Here is a 22,007-nt window from a genome sequence, read left to right as displayed (position 1 = left end):
TTGCTTTTGCCTGCTCTTCCAGCAGAAGCCATGAGTCAAAGAGGACCTCCTAATTGTGCACCAGGTCCATTTGAGGCAGTGCCATTCCATCCATGACCAACAATGGAGAGTTTCTGGCACAAAGGCCACTTGATTGGCTTGTGAAGAAAACTGTTGCATTCCATCCAGATCGCCAAAGTTTCCAGACACTGGAAGAGGATGTCTATAGCATCACCCAGGCAGCTTGGGTTGGAAATATAAAGCTGGTGTCATCAGCATACTAGAGATACCTCACCCAAAACCATCAGATCACCTCACCTGTGTCATCATGTAGATCTTAAACAGGAGAAGAAAAAGAATTGAGCCTGTGGCACACCACAAAGTAGGAGCCATGGGCTAGACCTATCCCCTCCTATCAACACTGACTGAAACAAGCCCTGGAGGAAGAAGGAAAACCAACACAACACAATGCTACCCACTCCCAGCTTCCAAAACAGATCCAGAAAGTTATCATGATTAATAGTAGTGAAAGTGGAATCATAGCTAACTTAGGCTTGTGTGTTAAATATGTAATATAAATATTTAATGATTATATTTGGGGTCCAGTAATAATATGCATGTTGTAGGGCACTCATAATTTTGTATTGCACAAATAGCACATTGTGCTAATAATAAACTCAATTGGTGAACGCCAATAGGATTGCAGCCAGAATAACATCATTTAACAAGAAGAAGGTATAAGCATGTTTGTGAAAATTCAAAAAATGACAGAAGCCCCATGTTTAAATCCTGGAAGGGGAGAAAATCTGCAACCCATTTAGGATTAGATAAAATGCCAAGTATCTACTAGGGGAGACAGAAAACCAGAATGGGATTGAAATGGAATGGGAGATGGAATGGAATACACTGCAATTTTACATATTGCAACAATTTATTGTAATTTATTTTAATATAATTTCCATCATGCTTATGTCTGTGAAGGAGTTATCTACTGAAGAGATCAAAATAGACATGATGATGGTTGCAGCACCATGATTAAAGCCTTCACCCCTCCATATGTCATTCATCACATGCAAAGGGGTAGGGTTTTCTCTCTCTCTCTCTCACACACACACACACACACTTCCTATGGACACTGCTAGACTTTGGTTGATCCTAATTGCAAGATTTCATACCAATGTAACAAAAAATAAAAGCCTAAAACCTAACACAAAGAACTTTCATTAATGGATAAGACATGTTTTTTTTTTAAAAAAACATGGATTCTAAAATACAAATTGCCCCCATTCCCACAATATGCTTAACTAGGTCAATGGGAGGGTATATAAAGCATCAAGACAGCATAAAGATCCAAATAATCCAGTCAAATGAGATAAAGCAGCTTAAATGTATCCCAGGACTGTCCCAGTATGCACAGTGTTAAATTAACTCTCTACTGTCAATTATATCATAGAAATATATAAGCTAATTCAGACCATACAGAGTCCCTCAAGGAAAAAAGAAGATAATCTGAAAAAGCATGCCTGTCCATTAAAGATCACGATGGGCTGCAGTGACGCATAGAAAAGGGAATAGAAATATCATATAGCTGTGCCTGTAATTTTCTCATGCAAGGATTCATGGGATATCAGGCACTTCCTGCAGAAAATGGGTAATGCTCCAATAACTTCAAAAATGGGTGGTTTTTTAAGTCAATATTTGTGTGCCAGAGTCATGGTTATAGAAATTAAACTGAGTTAGTGGCTAGCTGGCTCATATGAGTTATAATAATAAGGGCCATTATTAATATCTCAGCTGAAAACTCCCTTGGAAATGTGTTCCAATGTCATCTTCCATTTCACTTCTCCACCCATTTAAAGATGTGTTCAAGATTCTCCAATCTTTTCGCCATTTGTACGTTCGATTAGTATTGTCCTATCATTCACAGGTTTTCCTAAGTCACCCCTTGGGAAAATATGTCCCGTTGTGTGATACAAAGGTCAGACTCTATGGCACATCTCATAATGAGCTTTAGGCTGCACAGATTTAACAGCTAAAGCTCATTATATTGCAAGTTGTTGTCAGGCCCTTTCAAAGGCTATTGTGAAAAGGTATTTTTCAAAGGAGCTTATCTTGCAGCTCAGAAATCTGTGAATGAGTGCCATAGAAATCTTGAATTAACTAAACGCACTAAGAGTTGGACAGAGTTGAGTCTTACAAAGAAAAGAAATTCAAATCCTCCTCTTCTAAATGGAGACCTAGCTGTAATCTGAAGCAAGCAGCTAAAGCATTAGTCACTCTGTGAAAACAGACCAAAAAGAAGAATCTGTCTCTTTCCCTTCAGAGGAGACACAGAAACCAGCGTTGCTGGAATAGGGTGAAATTTTGTAGACAAAGACATTGATGATTGACAATAACAAATATTCCACACTTCAATCTTTTGTTGACAAGTATCAAGTAAATTTCATTTGTTCCATTAATTGAATGTTTTAAATAATGTCATCATTATCATGGTGGTTGTCATCTTATCTTTCCCCTGAGAAATATCGTAGTTCCCTGAAAATAAGACCCAGCCAGAACAGAAGCCCTAGCATGGTTTTTCAGGATGCTCATAATACAAGCCCAATAAGCCCCAGTTAAGATTGTCAGCCAGACAGATACATTTAGTGCTGTATTTCCCCCAAAATAAGACCCAACTGGAAAATAATCCCTAATGTGCTTTTTGGAGCAAAAATTTATATAAGACCCAGTCTTATTTTGGTGAGTTGAGTTGATCTCCAATTTAACTCAATAGTCAAAGGGGGACTTCAATCTGATTCAATAATAACACTTGTTCTTGGTTTGAAAAAGCTATACTGTTAGTGCAAAGGGTTTAAAACATTAAGAGAGAGATTATGTAGAAACCTACTGAAACTATAGAAGACGTTAAGTCTTTTCTGATATGTAATTAAAATTGTCAGGTCTACCATTCAAGAGAAAATCTGATTGCACCTGTACCAAGAGAACTTCAGATTCTGGTTCAGAATTACCAGGTGCAATTCACAATATTTGGGGAGAGGTGAAAGTCTCAAAATAAAGGAACACATTTATTACTGCACATATTAACTTACCTATACCATCTTTCCTCTAGTCTTAAGTATTTAAACAATAAAGTTATCTTCATCTGGGTGTCCTTCAGATGGACTGTAATCCTGAACCGTAATCCTCATAAATCCCCATTAGCAAATTTTGGACCATGCTGACTGGGAATTATGGTCCAGCATTTAGCAATAACAATAGCAATAGAACTTAGACATATATACTGCTTTATAGTGCTTTACAGCCCTCTCTAAGCAGTTTTACAGAGTCAGCATATTGCTCCCAACAATCTGGGTCCTCATTTTACCCACCTCGGAAGGATGGAAGGCGGAGTCAACCTTGAGCCTGGTGGGATTTGAACTGCCAAATTTCAGGCAGCTGGTAGTCAGCAGAGATGGCCTGCAGTACTATACTCTAACCAAGGCTCTGTGAAAACACTGTTTGGAAAATCTGGTTGGGCCCACAGCTGCAGAAAAGAAGTTGCAGGCACTCTACAATTTTATTGTCAAACATAGCAGCAAAGAGCTCTGTAATTTATAGAAACAGCATTGTTGCTGCTCCATTTGTTTTCTGGCATTTCCCCCTTTGTAGAAACTCCAAACATGAGGCTTTCTCATAAGCAAGCTCTGTGAAGATATAATTCACATATACAACTTGCTCACACAACCTGCTCAGGAGGTAGATAACATTGGAAGGGTGATTCTCACCCTTCCTTTGAGGCAAGCTCTAGTTAATATCAGAAGAGGAGAGAACTAACTGCAGGGTTAAACAACGTTCTGACACGTCTCCTTTTGACATCTATATGAAGAAATCTTGTGAGGTCATCTGCAGGGATTGAAATATCATCAGGATACTAATGATACCCAGTTGTACACCTCTACATCCAGGTTAACCAAATGATCCCACCAACTATCTTTTCTAGCACCTGGAACTTGTGAGGAGCAGGGGTGATATGCTACCTATTCAGCCAAATCGGTAGTAAAAAAAAAAGCCTCCAAGGAGCAGCTGAGAGGAGAAAGAAGAGAAAAGCTCAGGATCCGCCCTCCCACCCCTGCACTTTTGTCTTCCTTCTCCTCTCGACTGATTGACACTGCAGGTCTCCGCTGGTGTGGGGAAAGCTGTGGCTGGCATTAGGCAAAGCACGCCCACCAAGCCTCGCCCACCAAGCCAGTGGTGAAACCATTTGAATTCCATCACTGATCTGGAGAAAGAGTAGACTCTGGCTCAGCCCCGATAAGATTGAGTGGCTATGAGTTCTAAGCCATCATTCTCACATCCTGAGATGGTTCATCTTGATCAGACAAAGTTGATCTACATATCAGGCTTTTTCATTCATGGCTACTGCTCAATGAGTCTCAGCTATGGCTAGAAAGGCTACCCTTGCTTTAACTTCCCAATCAGACTGTTTGCAATGCCTTCTACATGGACCTGCCCTTGAAGAACATTCAGGAGTTACACCCAGTCCGGAATGCAGCTGTCCAGTCCGACGGGTAAGATAGGTACCAACTGGGATTTGAACCCTAGTCTCCTGCATCAAAAGCCGTGTTTTAACCATTACACTATCCATTTGCATATAATCATATGAATAAATTGAAAGTAGGTAATATCAGACAAATAACTGTGTTTATATGAAGTTACATTATAAAAACTGAAACCAACAGTATAGTACAGATACTCATATGAGTACACTTGGGTGAATAAAACTTTAGGTCTGGTCTTGCATTATTGTTAGGGATAACATTGGTTACCTAACTTAGTTTGGGTAAAATAATATATAAACTATGTTAGTGAGTTTAAGTGTATGTATCACTTTAAACTGTAAACCAAGTATTTTTGGGTGCGGTTGTAAAATCACCGTAAGAGGGAGCAAGAGAGCTCACTGTTTGCCTGGCTTTTACTGGAATGCTGACAATGATGAATTGATGGTGATAACTGCGTGTTTGCTGAAAGAAGAAAAGGGGTTTGATTATTCTTCATATCTCTGACTGCAAAAGAGATATATCACTGGACTGATATTGTAAGTTTAATGAACTCTTTTTCGACACTGGACTTTGCAAACTGAATAACCCCCGGACTGACTGAACTTAGTGTATGACATATGGACCGTTTGACTATGCTATAACTCTTACTGGAATAAAAACTATTTAACTTGCACAGTGTATCTGTCTTACTGAGTGTAAGCTACTACAATGTTTTGTCTCACATATCTGCCTGCCTGCTAGACTGCCGTTGCACGTTTCTGCTAGGGTGTATATCCCTAACAATTATTCTTTCAGGGGACTCAATTGGGAATATGTTATATTCTATGTTTTATGTTTTACCCCTATGATGTGAATGTGCCACATTAGAAATAAATAAATAAATAAATAAATAAATAAATAAATCTCAGTTAGGAAAGGCAAATTGGTTCTAATTAGCAAAAAAGTAACTACAGAAACTGCCTTGGTCTTGCCAAGTTTGGTAGTCCATTTGACCAACTATTCCGCCCAGATTATTTCAATTATCCAAATTCCCATATGTTCCTAATACAACTCAGTGGCAAGGAAGAATATCAAATTAGGAAATTAGGCTTACTACCATTTTAAGCCTGATGTTCTCCAGATGTGATAGATTAACATTCATATAAAATTCAGTCAGATGCTATCAGCTGCTAAGTATATGCATAGTTGCTGTCAAACGCAGGGAGATCTTCCAAATGACTTGTGTACAGAACTAAAACATTTCAGATTCCCAGGCATTAACATGAATATTTTAGGAGTCTGGGAAATATTCCAATGTACTGGAATTATTCTGTTTTTAATCTAGCAGTTTATTTTAGCCATACACACCATATAGCCAAGTAACAAAAATGTGCAACATTTCATTGTTCTTTTTATACTTTCTAGATTCCAGATTTTGCCAATATAATATATCAAAGGCATACGTTTTGGGTTTAGCTAATCATGCAAAGTCCATACTATAGTGAGTAAAACCAGAAAATATATTATTAAGCCCGTTCATCCTTACCTAGTGAATTAATAACTAAGAAAAATATTTCCTTCAGTGAAATGGTATAAACCAGTTTTTCTCAACCTTTTCTTCCCCATGGTCCCAATTTAAATACCTTTTGTGGCCACAGGCCATGGTCACGGACCCCCAAAATTTAAGATTTAAATCATAACATTTCTTCAAGCCTTCATGGATCCCATGTGATGAGATGACATCGTGGACACAGGTTGAGAACCACTGGTATAAACTATTTCCATTCAATTGAACAAAGTTGAAGTGAGATTAAATTAAAAAAAAAAATGTTTCTTACCTTCTTCAGATAATTCTTCCTCCAAATTAAATCAAAATTCCAAATGGTGCAACAGCTATTCTTTCAAAAATATCACTATTAAATAAACTTGGACATGCCTGGATATATGTGTTTGTAAATGTATATACGAGAGCCCGTTTGATGCAGTGGTTAAGACATCAGGGTAGAAACTAGATGACTGTGAGTTCTGGTTCCACTTTTGGCACAAAGCCAGCTTGTTGACCTGGGCCGGTCACTTTCTCTCAGCCCTAGAAAGGAGGCAATGACAAACCATTTTTGAAAGAAAAAAAACCTGTAGGAGATGACCAGGCTGAGCCCGAGGGAGGAGTCAAACTTATCATCAGTCGTGAGTACCTGCAAGCCCACAAGAGAGCTAAGTCCAACCCACCTTGAGTTCCTTCTTAACTCCCATTAATTTCCCTTGATTGTTAGTAGTCCAGATTCTTCTACAGAGCTTAAACTTGCAGTTAATCTTTATACTCATTTGATTCTCCTGATTTCCCTGGCGTTTGACAAAACCTTGCCAAAAAAACTGTAGGGACTTGTTGCCAGGCAGTCGCTAAAAATCGGATATGACTGAATGGATTTTTTTTTTTTTAAAAAAAAAGATACACGTGCTGTATATTTACATGAATGAATGCAGGCAGATCCAGAGAAGTGAAGGGGGTGGAAGAAAGAGGGTAGCTTTAGAGAAAGATTAATTATCTGAAGCCAAATCCAGTCACACAGAGATCCCTTTTATTCCACTCCTCCAGCTTTGTAGCACTTTCCTCACTTCCCATATCTTTTTACTTTTCAAACAGTCTCCATCTGTCAGTGTTTATGTAGCACTCAAAACTAAGCAAGAAGGGAAGAGAAAGAAGTTATTGAAAAAAACTAAGCAGGATAAACGCCACAAGAATCTCCTGGGGTGCCACAAACTCTTTTTATAATGCTGGACTTTTCAGCTTCCGGCTCATCATATTGTATCTTTCCCAAGGGAATGTTGACATTCTAGTGTGCTTTGTTCTTAAACTAGGGATTTTCTTTCCAATCCTCTCCCAGAATTATGGAAAAAAGTAATAGCACAGTGATATTTTCCAGAGGCCAAATACAGAACAATAATGGATGGATGTAGCATGAATGGCATCTCAAAAGCAGAGTGGATGCCATTTGTAATTTTTTTTAAAATCTCTGGATTTATCATCCAGTTATAACATATTTTACCAAATCTTTTCTTCCTTCAAATTCTTTACAAAAAAATGCTTACCTCCAAGGTGTCCTAGATAGAACTCCATGATATTTTTTCCAAACAGCTCGTTCTATTTGAATTCAAAAAAAGGAATTTGCATTCAAAATTTGCTTTTCAAAGAAAAGAAATACTGGTGGGATTCTCATGGATAGAATGAGGTGTAGAGATAGTCCTTGGCTTATGACCAGAACTGAGCCCAAAATTTATGTGGCTAAGCTGTGACATTTGCTAAACGAGTTCTGCCCCATCTTATGACCTTGCTTGTCATAGTTGTTAAGTGAATCACTACACATGTTAAGTGTAGTTGTTAAGTTATGTTAAGTGGATCTGGTTTCCCCATTGACGTTGATTGTCAGAAGATCACAAAAGATGATCACATGACCCTGGGACATTGCAACCGCCATAAATGTGAGTCAATTGCCAAGTGTCCGTGACCATGGGGATGCCACAATGGTCATAAGTGGGGAAAATGGTCATAAGTCTCTTTTTAAAGTGCCCTTAAAGTGCCATTGAACAGTCACTAAATGAACTGTTGTAAGTCACTTAGACTTATATTCTGCTTCACAGTGCTTTGCAGCCTTCTCTAAGCGGTTTACAGAGTCAGCATATTGCCCCCAACAATCTGGGTCCTCATTTTACCGACCTTGGAAGGTGGTATTCAGCAGGTTCTGACCAGTTCTGGAGAACCGGTAGCGGAAATTTTGAGTAGTTTGGAGAACCGGCAAATACCACCTCTGACTGGCCCTGCCCCCATCTATTCTCTGCCTCCCCAGTCTCAGCTAATTGGCTGGGTCTTCTTTTGTTGCCCTGCACAGGAGAATGGAGCTGGAAAGCAGGTTAGTAGGGTGGGGAGGGAATGGGATTTTGCAGTATCCTTCCCCTGCCATGACTCCCAAACCATGCCCACCAAGCCACACCACACCCACATCAACCCACGCCCACAGAACTGGTAGTAAAAAACTTTTTTGAATCCCACCACTGGATGGAAGGCTGAGTTAACCTTGAGCCTGATGAGATTTGAACTGCCAAATTGCAGGCATCCGTGAGTCATTGCATAATATCTGAAGGTGGGCCTGCAGAGGTATGACTGATGACCTTGTTGATGACAAGGAAAAGATTATTTTCAGAAGCTATGCTACTCTCTAAAATCCCCTGCGACAAAAGATCAGACTTCAGTGTTAACACATCAAGACCTTCCTTTTTAAGATGGAATTATCATTTCATATGAACTTAGTTATATTTCCTTCCTTCCTCCCTCCCTCCGGTCATTTTTGACTCCTGGCAACTGCCTGCATTTTCCTTGGCAAGAAATAGTTCACAATTGCTTTCTTCTTTCTAAGGCTCAGTATGACTGGGCTGGCTTTGGGCCTAAGCTAGAACTAGAATTTGTGACCTCTTCACTTCAAGCCTAATGTCTTAACCACCACACCATTTGGTATAAACCTTTTTAGGATCCATGAATGATGTGTTCCCTCAAAAAAGAAAAGAAAACAGAAAAATAGGCAAATGCCATTCTTGATGTGGTCTCAGTTACATTGTTTTAATGCCCAAATCCTGACAGCTGTTCACCTCACAAACATTAAATTGCCCAATCTCCAGAAGAATATCCATTTGTTATAAAGGAGAAATGAGAGGAATTGGAATTATGCATTTCATTAGAGTTTCCCTCTGCCATTCTCTAGTCCACAGCTCAATAATTTACACATGATGGTTCATGCTACTTTACTGGGTTTTTCCCCCCATTCTTCCTCCAGAGCCCTGAAGCTGCTAAAGATACTGTACATCTACCCACGCTAAATTCCAATCTGACAGCAAAAACTATTTTGAAGAAAGAAGGGAAATTCTTTGCAAACATTATTGATTTCGCCAAGTTACTGCTGATAAATTTCTTAAGAGTTATGTCCCTTGACCTTAAAAAAATAACTTAAAATTTGATCTCTAGTGAGTATAATATAATTTAAAAGTCTGAATTTTAAAAAGTACACTAAAATTGATATTTGCCCCCTAGTGGATTCAGGGAAAAAAGCATCTGGAGAACTTGAAAATGTGAATGTGGAATGTGAACGTGGATATCATTGCTTTGGGTTCCAGCTTCCAGGTTCATAATGGTAAAGTTACTATGGAAATCTATGTATGAGAGAAAAACCTTGGTTGGTTGATGCTTTCCCCTTTACCAGCTGCATAGAGATTTTCGAAGAATTTAAAGAAGAGACATATGTTCGTTATTGTGGCAAGCATTTGCCGAGCCTGTATCCGGATCAACACATTTTATTAAAAAGTGTAAACTTTTAAAATCGTACCTCCAAAACACTTAGAAAATACTGCGTTGGGTAAAGCAGGATATATGGTTTTGAGTGGGAAATTAACCACTTTAAAAAAACAACAACCTGGCTTAATTTCAACTAACAGATCTGGACTGCTGAGCTTATTTTTTTCTTTTTGTCGGTGAGAAGAGAATCTAATTACTCTTTGGATTTTGCTTTTCCACAGCCCAATCTTTGTTTTTCATTCTCCAGTCTAGGAGAAGGGAATCTTTAATTCAGCCCCTGGATCAGTGGTGGGATTCATTTTTTTTTTTTTTTACTACCGGTTCTGTGGGCATGGCTTGGTGGGCGTGGCAGGGGAAGGATACTGTAAAATCTCCAGTCAGAGGTGGTATTTGCCGGTTCTCCGAACTACTCAAAATTTCCACTACCGGTTCTCCAGAACTGGTCAGAACCTGCTGAATACCACCTCTGCCCTGGATGCTATGTCCAGGACACCTTGGCCTCAATCTGCTGCTATAGGATGCCAGATATATTTGCGATAAGTCCATGGTCTTTTTATTTGCTAGAACAGCAAACACAGACCTGGTATGTATTATTAAGATCTGATTGGGTGAGGATACAAGGAGGATGCTTATCTATACTTTGCTAACCAGGATTTTGAATAAGATATGGGATCTTACGATCTTTTGAATAAGACCAGAGCAAGAATGAGAGGAGATTGTGAGGACTTCATTGAGACCTTGGTTGATATTAAGGGAAGGAGCCCATCCACCATTTGAGTGAGATATAATTATTATGAGCCGCAGTGGCAGAGTGGTTAGAGTGCAGTCCTGCAGGCTACTTCTGCTGACTGCTGGCTGCCTGCAATTTGGCAGATCAAATCTCACCAGGCTCAAGGTTGACTTAGCCTTCCATCCTTTCTGGGTTGGTAAAATGAGGACCCAGATTGTTGGGGGCAATACTCTGACTCTGTAAACCGCTTAGAGATGGCCGTAAAGCACTGTAAAGCGGTATGTAAGTCTAAATGCTATTGCTAGTATGACTGATATCCAGTTGTACCTCTGCTTCCACAGGCTGGACGGAAGATTTAGTAGGAATTAATCTCTGAAATCTGGAGGCAATGAGAAAATAGATGGAATGAAATAATTTTTTGGGGGGGGAGTTGGGAGTTGTTCGTACATGTAACATTATATGAGTTGTGAAGCCCTCCTCTAGCTCAGAAGAGGAAGGAACACATTCTAGAGGAGCTGGCCCATGATATGGGATTCATGAATCCGATTGGATCAACCAGTGGTGACAATAGCCAGGTGTGCTGGGCCATCAGTTCAGTGGTGGGATTCAATTTTTTTTACTATGAGTTCTGTGGGCGTGGCTTGGTTTGGTGGGCGTGGCTTGGTGGACGTGGCAGGGGAAGGATATTGTAAAATCCCATTCCCTCCCCACCGCACCCCACTAACCTGCTTTCCAGCTCCATTCTCCTGTGCAGGGCAACAAAAGAAGACCCAGACGATCAACTGGGACTTTGGAGGCAGAGAATAGATGGGGACAGGGACAGTCAGGGGTGGTATTTTGCTGGTTCTCTGAACTACTCAAAATTTCCGCTACCGGTTCTCCAGAACTGGTCAGAACCTGCTGAATACCACCTTTGCATCAGTTATATCAGAGGTGCTATTCGACCGGTTCGCACCTATTCAGGCGAACCAGTAGTGGTTATTTGGCATGGGTCGCCGAACCGGTGGCAATTCCTGGCTGGCCACACCCCCAAACCGGTTGCCCGGTTGCTCACTTGCGATCGCTCTCCTAGCTTTCCGTTCCCCACGTCCTCTTTCTCCCCGGGGAAAAGGAAGAAAGGCATGGACGCTGCAAGTATCGCTTTCCCCATGTGAGTTAAAGTGTCGGGAGCGAGAAAGAGTGCGGTCTGACAGAGGGGGTGAGGGTGAATCGAGCCTTGGAGCACTTTTGCAATGTAAAAGAAATGCATTTTGGAAGCAGGTCTTTAAAAAACTTCTCCAAGGATTCCCCATGGACGCTGCAAGTATCGCTTTCCCCTTGTGAGTTAAAGTGCTGGAGTGAGAAGGAGTGCGATCTGACAGAGGGGGTGGAGGAATCCACTCAAACCTTGGAGAAATTTAAAGGAGCTGCTTCCAAAATGCTTGTCTGTTAAGTGCTCTGTGTGTGTGTGTGAGTGTGTGTGTGTGTATGAGATAGATAGAAAGAAAGAAGAAAGAAAGAAAGAAAGAAAGAAAGAAAGAAAGAAAGAAAGAAAGAAAGAAAGAAAGAAAGAAAGAAAGAAAGAAAGAAAGAAAGAAAGAAAGAAAGAAAGAGGAAGGTAGAGAAAGAAAGAAAAAAATAGAAAGAGACAGAGATAAAACTCTGTGCTATTATTTTTAATTGTTCCATTATTTATCATGTGTTAATATTTTACACTGTCCCTACATCTAGAGTGATTTTTCTGCCTTTCTTTTGCCCAGGGCTACCACATATTTTTCAGGGTTTACATGCATTCAATGTCAATAGTCCAGAGCATAAAATACACATGTGTTTAACAAGAGTTGAAAGGGTCCTTGGAGGTCTTCTAGTCCAACCCCCACCTCAGGCAAGAAAACTGAGGATGCCAAACTCTGAGTAGAAATCCTGGGAAAGGTGTCAGAATAATACTTAGAAGGGAGCTTGGGGTGAACCCTATACCATTTCAGAGAAATGGCTGTCCAGTCTTTTCTCAAAAACTTCCAGTGATTGAGCACCCAGAACTTCTGGAGACAGGCAGTTCCACTGGTTAATTGTTTTCACTCACAGGAAGTTTCTCCTTAGTTTTAGGTTGCTTCTCTCTGTTCAGTTTCCATCCATTGCTTCTTTTTTTGCATTCTGCTTCTTTGGAAAATACATTGTCCCCCTTTCTTTGTGGCAGCCCCTTAAAAGCCTGTTGCCTACCACACTCTTGAGTAAAGCATGTGAGCCATTTCTTCCTTTCAGTGGTCTATGAAAGTACATCCATAATATGAAGATAATAAAGGCAAAAAAGGTGAACAACATTTTTACAGAGCGATAGATAAGTTGAGGCTGGGTGACAAGGAATGGCTTGGGAGGGGAGGGGCCAGGTGAGGCACACCTTGATGTGAGTGACTTTGAGTTGGCCACACCCACCCAGTCACATGACCACACCAACCCATGCCCACCCAGTCACATGACCACTAAGCCACACTCACCCAGTCACATGACCACAAGCCACGCCCACCAAATAAGCCACGCCCACAGAACCGGTAAGTAAAAAAAATTGAATTCCACCACCGAGTTATATCCTTTTTAAGAGTGAGACCTTGGCAAGAGCAATTAATGCCATTATAATTCTATGATCAAGTTACTGTATCTGGACTTTTTTTCTTGAAAACCCTCCAGGAATTATTACCAATAAGTTTCATAGCGCAAGTTAAGATAGTGGTGTGGATCTGAAGGCCTGCAGGTCTTGACCATTTCCTCCAAACAGAATCTGTCCAATCTGTTCTAATCTGGAAAATAAAGGGGAGAGAAGATAAGAATCAGATTTCCTTGGTGATAATTCTGGCCCTCTGGAACAAAGCAGCTCTTTTAATCACAAGAGGAGATTTGCTCCAGAGGGCCAGAAGGAAAGACATTGCCCTTCCAAACAGCTATTGGAACTGAATGATCATCTAGATCAGGGGTGTCCAACCTTGGCAATTTTAAGACTTGTGGACTTCAACTCCCAGAGTTCCTCAGCCAGCAAAGCTGGCTGAGGAACTTTGGGAGTTGAAATCCACAAGTCTTAAAATTGCCAAGGTTGGACACCCCTGATCTAGAGATATGGAGTTGCTCAGCAAAATTTTGCTGAGTTATGTTTGATTCAGTGTTAATGTTTTAGTAGGTGCTTCATGTATATTTATAACTCAATAAATAACCCAATGTAACTATTTTCACAGCAAGGGAAAGATATTCCTTCACACAAATGTTTCCTCATCTCATTTTAATGTAGGCCAAAGAGAATTGGATGTGAACTCAAGTACGGCTTTAGAAATATCTTATATAATCTCCTGCAAAGTAATCTCCAAAAACATTTTTAGATTGCGGTGGATGACCTTTTCAGCCTAGTGTTCCATTTCACAAAGATCAGAATATTTAAACCTGGGTCTTTCTCGTGGCAAATGCATAAAATGCAAGAACTGGATGCAGAGAAAAGGTAGGAGAAAGAAGATGGAGACCAAAACAGGGCTGTCAAACTCCCAGCCTGTGGACTGGATGCGACATGCGCTGACCATGCCCACGCCCAGTATAGCGAAGGGGAAAAACGTCACGTGACACCGCGGTGGCAATGTGAGTTTGACACCTCTGCTGTAGAATATGGTTATTTAATGCGATGAACTGCAGGAAGAACTACTCAGTCCAACCTGGATAAAATTAAGGCTGGCTGCTCTCTATAGACAATAGTAAGAAAACAGAAACTCACATACAGTACAATAGCAGATAACAGATAACAGATAATCAGAGTTGGAAGAGACCTTGTAGGTCATCTAGTCCAAGCCCCCGCCCAAGTGGGAGACCCTACACCATTTCTGACAAATGGCAGTCCAATCTCTTCTTGAAAGTCTTAACTGATGGTGCTCCCACAACTTCTGAGGGCAAGCTGTTCCACTGGTTGATTATTCTCACTGTCAGAAAGTTTCTCCTTATTTCCAGGTTGAATCTCTCCTTGTTCAGTTTCCATCCATTATTCCTTGTCTGGCCAACAGGTGCTTTAGAAAATAGCTTGACTCCTTCCTCCCTGTGGCAGCCCCTCAAATATTGGAAGACCACTATAAGTTCTTCTTCTAGGACCATGATCCCTGGCTTACTTGAGTTATCATTATCACAACTACCTTGACCTGTCACTTTAGCGTCCCTATTAAGATCAGCAAGGGCACTGTATCTGTTATGCAATAGCACTTAGACTTATCTACCGCTTCACAGTGCTTTTACAGCCCTCTCTAAGCGATTTACAGAGTCAGCCTATTGCCCCCAACAATCTGGGTCCTCATTTTACCCACCTCGGAAGGATGGAAGGCTGAGTTAACTTTGAGCCTGGTGGGATTTGCACTGCCAAATTGCATGCAGAAGTAGCCACAATACTTCATTCTAACTGCTGCTCCAGTGTGGCTCTTGGACCTAGATGATGGAATAGATGATGCGGCTAAAAAAAATTGAGAGAAGTAGACAATGGATGCCAGCCATAAGGGTTGGCATGTGTTGGACCTCTCCAATTGAATAGTGACAACTTTTAGGATTCAGGGGGTGCACCTTCTCCGTTATAGCACCTGAACTCTGGAATGAAATGCCCTGGGATCTGACATCCTGTTTCAGAGGGCCTTAAGTACATGGTTATTCTTCTAGAATTTGAGTTAGGGTAGAGAGCGGATTGTGCATCTGGAGAAGCAGTGGGGAACACAGGGCTTTCCCAAAGAGAATAAGAGGCTGCATAATCCTAAAATGGTGGGGGAGAAGGGAAGACGTTCAGGGTTGCCAAACATAGTCTTTTTCAGGATGTATCTATCTTCAAGGGTCTTCAAACTTGGCAAGTTTAAGACTTGTGGACTTCAACTCCCAGAATTCCTGAGCTAACTTAACTGGAGGAGGAATTCTGAGAGTTGAAGTCCACAAGTCTTAAAGTTGTCCAGTTTGACAACCCCTGATCTAGATTTAGAAGTTTGTAGCTTTAGTTTGTCAAGATTCCGTCCACTATGTGTAAGCAAATAAAGAGAGTGGATTTGATTGGACTTCACTGTATTGTCTCTGGACATGATCCTGGCACGTGGTTTTTCAAGTTTTGTTGATACATATTCCTTGCATTGTTGGCAGATTGTTTTCTATTGTATTATTTGTTTGGCTCTGGTGTTTTTTACGCATTCTACATTATTACATTTTATTCTTTTATCATTGTGAGCTGTCCAGAGAATGGTTGGTGCCTGAATCAATTAAATTAAATTAGTGGGTGGCCAGAATCAAATGGACTACCACATTGTCCTCAGATGAACCAGGAATTATTTCTCGTTACCATGAATTGAACTTGTCTTTATTACGCTATGATTAACTCCCAAATGCTTCCATAGTGTACACAAGTAGAGTATGATTGCCTATTAGCTGGTATTCAAAGATAACAAAATTTCTAAGTCAAGCTATTAACCATACATGCCACTAAATATTGTATTATCTTTTGATAGTGACTGGTACAGGTCAATTGCCTCAGTCAGGAAATAGATTGGCATTATTCATTCTTGAACCCTTCACGAACGTGTTGGCTATGTTCCCTCTTCATTATTAAATGCTTTTTAACTGTAATTCTTGAGGTTGCTGACCTTACCACAATGAAATAAATCACTAACTCATTAATTTTCCTCTATTAAAAGCACACCAGGCATTTTACTCATAACAGGATCAATATATCAGGAACCTGGTTTCCTAAAGTGGCAATTTATCCCATGCCTTCGTTAAACAGGAACTCCAAACTTCCCTGGAGCAGCAAATATCGCTGAAGTGTGGTTACCTCCAATATTTCTCAGCAGTAAAATTCTCTCCATGACATTTCAGAATTAAAATCCCAAGCCAAATTCCAGGCCTGTCTCCAGATGCACTTGAAGAAATGGAACAGAAAATCATTTGCTCTTTCTACAGCTTTAAAAAGTTTTATGTCTCTGGGGAGATGAGTGGGATGCACATTAAAATGATTATGGCTGATTTTAACACTGAGACTGTAAAACCGTAGCAATGAAATGAGCCAATATTTTATCACTGAATGTATGATGGTATATTATACCTACCTTGATTATGTGAGGTTTATGCTGGTTTAGAACATAGTCTCTAGGTTAGTGGTCCTGATTTGCATGGAATAGCATAGTCTAGATCAGGGCTGTCAAACTCGCGTCATCACGGTGGCGTCATCACTTTCCCCCCCCCCTTCGCTAAACCAGGCATGGGCGTGGCCAGCATGACACATCTGGGCCGCGGGCTGCGAGCTTGACAGCCCTGGTCTAAATTAAAGTTGGGCTCTGGTTGCACTTAAGGTATATTGGACAGAATTTGCCCAAACCATCCAATGCTGTCCTTACCAACAGGAAAAAGTGCATAGGGCAATTCAGCATGCCTCAACCTGATAACACACATTCCTTTTCCTCCTCCCTGTGCAAAAGCCTCAACTGATCAAAGGCATAAATGATCTGATGATCATCTTTTTTCTTTTTGTATTTTGCTTTTGATGCCTTCACATCATTGTTGATTCCTGGTGACTGCCTGAACAAATCTCTGCAGTTTTTTGCTAGTGGTTTGCCATTGCCTTCTTCCTAGGACCAAGAGAGAGCGAATGACCCAAAGTTACCCAGCTGACAACTGTATTCAGCTAACAAGAAATGTCCTATTATATGTACAAATCCACATAAGATTAAAATGCACACATGGCTATTATATTATTTTAGTAATTTGGATTAATGCACTTTTGGTAGATCTCAAGTATTCTTACTTTAGCTGGCCTTTTACTCAGAAAAAGCAATGTTTTCTTTTGCTTAGCATGCTGACTGCAGATATTGTCATTTATAAAATATTATGATATATTTTGCTTTAATATGGTCAATTGTGGTTCAATAGCAAACCATGGTTTAGCGTAATGTAGAGTAAATATAGGATTTTGACAATCATAAATGAAAAATTGTCTTAGAAGCGGGGATTTCTCCAATTTTGTTCTCTGCAACCAATTTAGGACGTTTTGCCAAAACATTTACTTTCACTTTTGACAAACATGCCCTTATTGAACAATGGCTTCACTTAACAACCACGCTTCACTTAATAACCATGGTGATGTGCTTAACTACTGCTGCAAAAAGAGGTCACAAAATTGGCTGAGTCACATGAACTGCTTTACAACTGACGCAACTTATGACTGTAATGGACAGGCTCATTACAGTTGTAAATCAAGGACTAACTGTATATTGCCTTATGCTAGAAGAAAGCATTACTGTTGTTTGTGTGTACAATAACCACCCTTGTTTCAAATCCTGCAACCCAGTCTCTTAAGCTATATATCTGCTTCGACAGAAACTCTTAAACTTTTAAAGACATTTCTATCCCTATCATTTTTAGTTAATCTTCTGTCATAGTTTTGATTGCTTGGTCTGTTAGCTGGTCTGCAACCTTAGAGAAGCTGATTTTTCATTATATCAAAAATACAAGTACTTTTACAGGTATCTTCCATGACTCATTGTACCAAACTCATAGGGTTGGGCATGTACAAGAGAAGAAGGGGGCATGTATATACGTGGCTAGTTGTCAGCTGGGCTGAATCGGTGAGAATATTTATTTTTCAAATTTCTTTAGCCACCCATCACATATATATAGCTATGATTCTGTGCAGCTAAGCAGTTAAAATGTAAACACAAGATAAAGGACAGAACAATTTAAAAACAAAAAAATTACAATGTAAAAGTATTCCAAAGCCATCATAAAATACAAAAACTTAACCGCTCATAATCCCATTCATCAGAACAATCAGTACATCCCCTGCCATGGGTCTACCTGCATCACTGGGCCCGTGTGTGTGTGTGTGTGTGAGAGAGAGAGAGAGAAAAGACTTTGTGTCTTCAGGGCCCTGCAGAAAGCCAGCCAGGTTGAGGCCAGTCTGATCTCTGGAGGAATGATATCCCATAGGGCAGATGCCATGGCAGAAAAAGCTCCTTTCCTGGGTTCTGCTACGATACATTCTGGCCGCTGAGACCTGCCACATGCTCGTCCTGCCCAAACTGATTGGTATTGATAGATGTTATTGGGGGGAGGTGGTCCCTGACCACCACCCCGTGCCACGTATGGTTTCAGCAGCAGGAATTTCGAACACCGGGAATTGAACCTGGAACAAACTGGCAGCCAAGGCAGCTCATGCAGCAGAAATGTAACCTGTGCAAATCACGGAGCACATACAATAGTGTGTGCGGCTACGTTTTGAACCAGTGGACATTTCCGAATGCTCTTCAAATGCAGCTCTATGTAGCACATTGCAGTAATCCGTATGAAATAACTGAAGTATGAATGATCACAAACAGGGCTTCCTGGGCTAAGAAGGGGCACAACTGGTACACAACATCTAATATTTTTGGAATGCTTTTGGAGCAGAAGTCAGGTAGGATTTTCATAAGGTAGTCCTCATTTAAGAACTGCCTCATTTAGCGACCATTTGCAGTTATGGTGATGAAGAAATAGCTTTACAGCCATTGATGACCTTCTCAGGTTTATTAAGCAAAGGGAAGCTGAAGTAAGATGACAAGCACAGTAGACAATGGTGTCACTTAGCACATGAAGATTGAGTTGCCGGTCTCAATTCTGGTCTCTGAATGAGGACTACCTGTATTTTAATTTCTATACAGAACAAATCGGTATTGTTCTGGTTTGCTGGTAACAGGTGCGGATGGCTGAGGTCTCAGAGAGCGAGGACTCAGATGAGGGGCCTGCATGTGATGCAGGGATGGAGCCAGGACCATCAGGAAGTGGAATGCTGCCTTCGAAGATGGTGGAGGCTGGCAGCAGTGATGCAGAGGACCCCGAGGAGCCTGTGCCCAGTACGTGTGCACGCAGGGCTTCTCGAAGGAAAGAGCAGCTGCAGCAGCACAGGCAACTCGGGAGTAAGACTGCAAGGTAATGGCCCCTCCCTTAAGAGATAAAAGCTAGCTGAGAAACCGGAGTTCTTTGCAGGAAGCAAATAAGTTTTTGCACTCAAGCCTTGTGGACGTTCGGAGTATCTTGGTTGGTGTTTGGAAACTCTTTGTGCTTGAAATATTCCTTAGTAACTTTATCTAGTATTCTTGGCAGCCTTGCACAACCTTGGCAAGGCCCATTCTTATCAGAGACAATTAGTTTGAAACGGCCTTTTAACCGTGAAGGAACGGAATTTGTAAAGAATCATTAAAAGGTTTTGCTGTTACCTCTGTTTTGTGTTTGTTTCCTTGGAACAACGTTTGGATCAGAACAGGTATCAACTGATAAAGCACAGATATAATCATATGCAGATTTATGAAAAATATTTTTATTATGTAACACCTTGTTTTTAACAATGTTGATTTCTTTTAAAATTCAGAATACCTGCATCATTCATGTAAAATAGCTTGATACAGTACATGGTATAGTTTTTCCTCAAATTCTAATGTTCTCCTAAGACCGTGATCCTTTATTAAGGGCGACCTCCCCTCCCCCCTCAAACCAGCCTTTCCCATCCTGGGGGTCCCCATATGACCATCTCCCCCCAGTTCTAGCCATGCTGGCTGAAAACATGTGGAACTGAAATCCAATTCATCTGGAAAGTTCCAGGATGGGTAAGAGTGCCCTAAAGAAACGTGCGAACATCTTTAAAAATATTTAAGAAAATTTAAAATCCACTACATCAAGCCAGCTCTCAAAAAGTCATGACAAACATATCTGGATGAATGCCGCACTGTGTTTTTTGCAGGGTAACATCACTCATGCTTTTTAAACTTCCAAAGCATGCTCACAAATCAGTTAACACCAAGAGGGGGGAAAACATCGCCTATGACAATCAGTATAGTTTGCTGAACCAAACAGCTTTATCTTAATAACACACTCATTACTATCAAATAGCAGCTTTAATACCAGTCAAGTCATAGATCTGAGAACAAAATATGTTGAAAATTAATCTTTGGGAAGCTTGTAAATCTGCTGGAAAAAAATGCTTATGTTTCTTTTTTATTATGTCTTTAAAAAAATCTCTGCAGCAAATTTGTTGGTCATAAAACATTGCTCAATGTGGAAAATGGATCAACCCACAAAAAAGTCACTAAAAATCAATATATATCAAAAATTCTCTCAATTGAAGCCATAGATAGTTTGTTTTCATCTCATTAACACATACTGTATACTTCAAATACCAGTTAAGATATTTGTGTGTGTGTGTGTGTGTGTGTATTATTGGTCAGATAATGTTGTCAACATCAATAGAATTCACAACAACAAAAATGCTTGCCCCTAGCACATTTCACAGCTTCAACTGCTACAGACTGTCACTGAAAACAATGCATTGGTCAGTCTGAATCATGTCAAGTAAACTATGGAAGTAGCATATCCACAACACAAACTGTGCTAGTACTTTCTTTTCAAGTCTCATTCCATCAACAGGTACAATCTGTGGGAGGGACTCCTCCCAGCCTGTGAAAAGTAGCAGAACGTGGCTATCAGACATTCTGACAGTTCCAGTACATTCTTGCAGCCCAAAGCCAGGTTCTAGGCAGACAGCAGCACGGCCAGTCCTGCAGCCTTAGCAACAGTGCATTGACTTTATATTCAGATGCAGCTCAGTACCGGTGTGTCTGATGAGAGTACTGTGGAGGCTGCTGGGAGGTAGTTGAATATCCCATGCTACTCTGGGGCTGTGATGTGCTTGGTCCAGGGTTAGGATAGGCAGCATGGGGGTTGGAACGCTGAAAAAGAATCACAACACAGTTGACGTTGTATACAAAATGCAGCTCGTGTTAGGGCAGGGGTGGGCAAACTTTTTGGCTCGGGGGCCTCATTGACTTTTAAAATTTGACAGACGGGCCGGGTCAGCACAAGATACGATACATATAAAAAACAGAAAAATCTCCGCAAAATCAAGTCACTGCGCCTAATGCACCACCTGGTGTCGAAATGCCTGTCATTACAAGTCAAAATCAAATGAATGCAATCATTCAATCATTCACATCAAACCTTAATTCTGTACCAATCTTCGGCGGGCCGGATTAAAAAGACCAACGGGCCGGATGTGGCCCGCGGGCCGTAGTTTGCCCACCCCTGTGTTAGGGAGACGACAAAACATGCTTCATCCAATCTGAGTTGGCTTAACCTTTGCTCCCGGTGACCGACTCAAGACTGCATCCTGCAACGTTATCCTGAGCACATACTGTGTTTCCACGAAAATACAACCTACTCTGAAAGTAAGTCCTAGCTTGATTTTTTACACATGAGCCCAATATAAGTCCTATCCCCAAAATAAGCCCCAATTAAGACCCCACCCACTCCAGGGGCACAGGTAAAAATGAAGCTAGGGTGGGGATTGGGGGGATGGGGGGTGGAGCTGCCCTACTACTTACCTTCAGACAGTTGCAGCCAGGCCTTGCACATCTTGGCGCTTTTCTGCTGCAGCGGGAAAGTCTTTCCTGAAGGC

At 40.8% G+C, this 22,007-nt stretch overlaps 1 protein-coding gene across 3 annotated transcripts in view; it reads right to left on the bottom strand.

The window, feature by feature from the left end:
• Window positions 1–19,857: 19,857 nt before the first annotated feature.
• CDK8 (cyclin dependent kinase 8) overlaps window positions 19,858–22,007 on the bottom strand; it is a 48,411-nt gene continuing 46,261 nt past the window's right edge. For all 3 annotated transcript variants that reach the window (XM_026675056.2, XM_026675057.2, XM_087966313.1), the window contains exon 13: window positions 19,858–21,282. In XM_026675056.2, coding sequence (XP_026530841.1) covers window positions 21,157–21,282 — 126 coding nt within the window. In that variant the 3' untranslated portion in view covers window positions 19,858–21,156. The remainder of the gene's footprint in view (window positions 21,283–22,007) is intronic.

The sequence above is a fragment of the Notechis scutatus genome, chromosome 5 (assembly GCF_049901735.1).
Source record: "Notechis scutatus isolate UNSWTSFEM ecotype Mainland chromosome 5, rNotScu1.2, whole genome shotgun sequence".
NCBI classification, from domain to species: Eukaryota; Metazoa; Chordata; class Lepidosauria; order Squamata; family Elapidae; genus Notechis; species Notechis scutatus.
The sequence above is the reverse complement of the archived record's forward strand: the minus strand, read 5'-3'. Positions and strand labels throughout refer to the sequence as shown.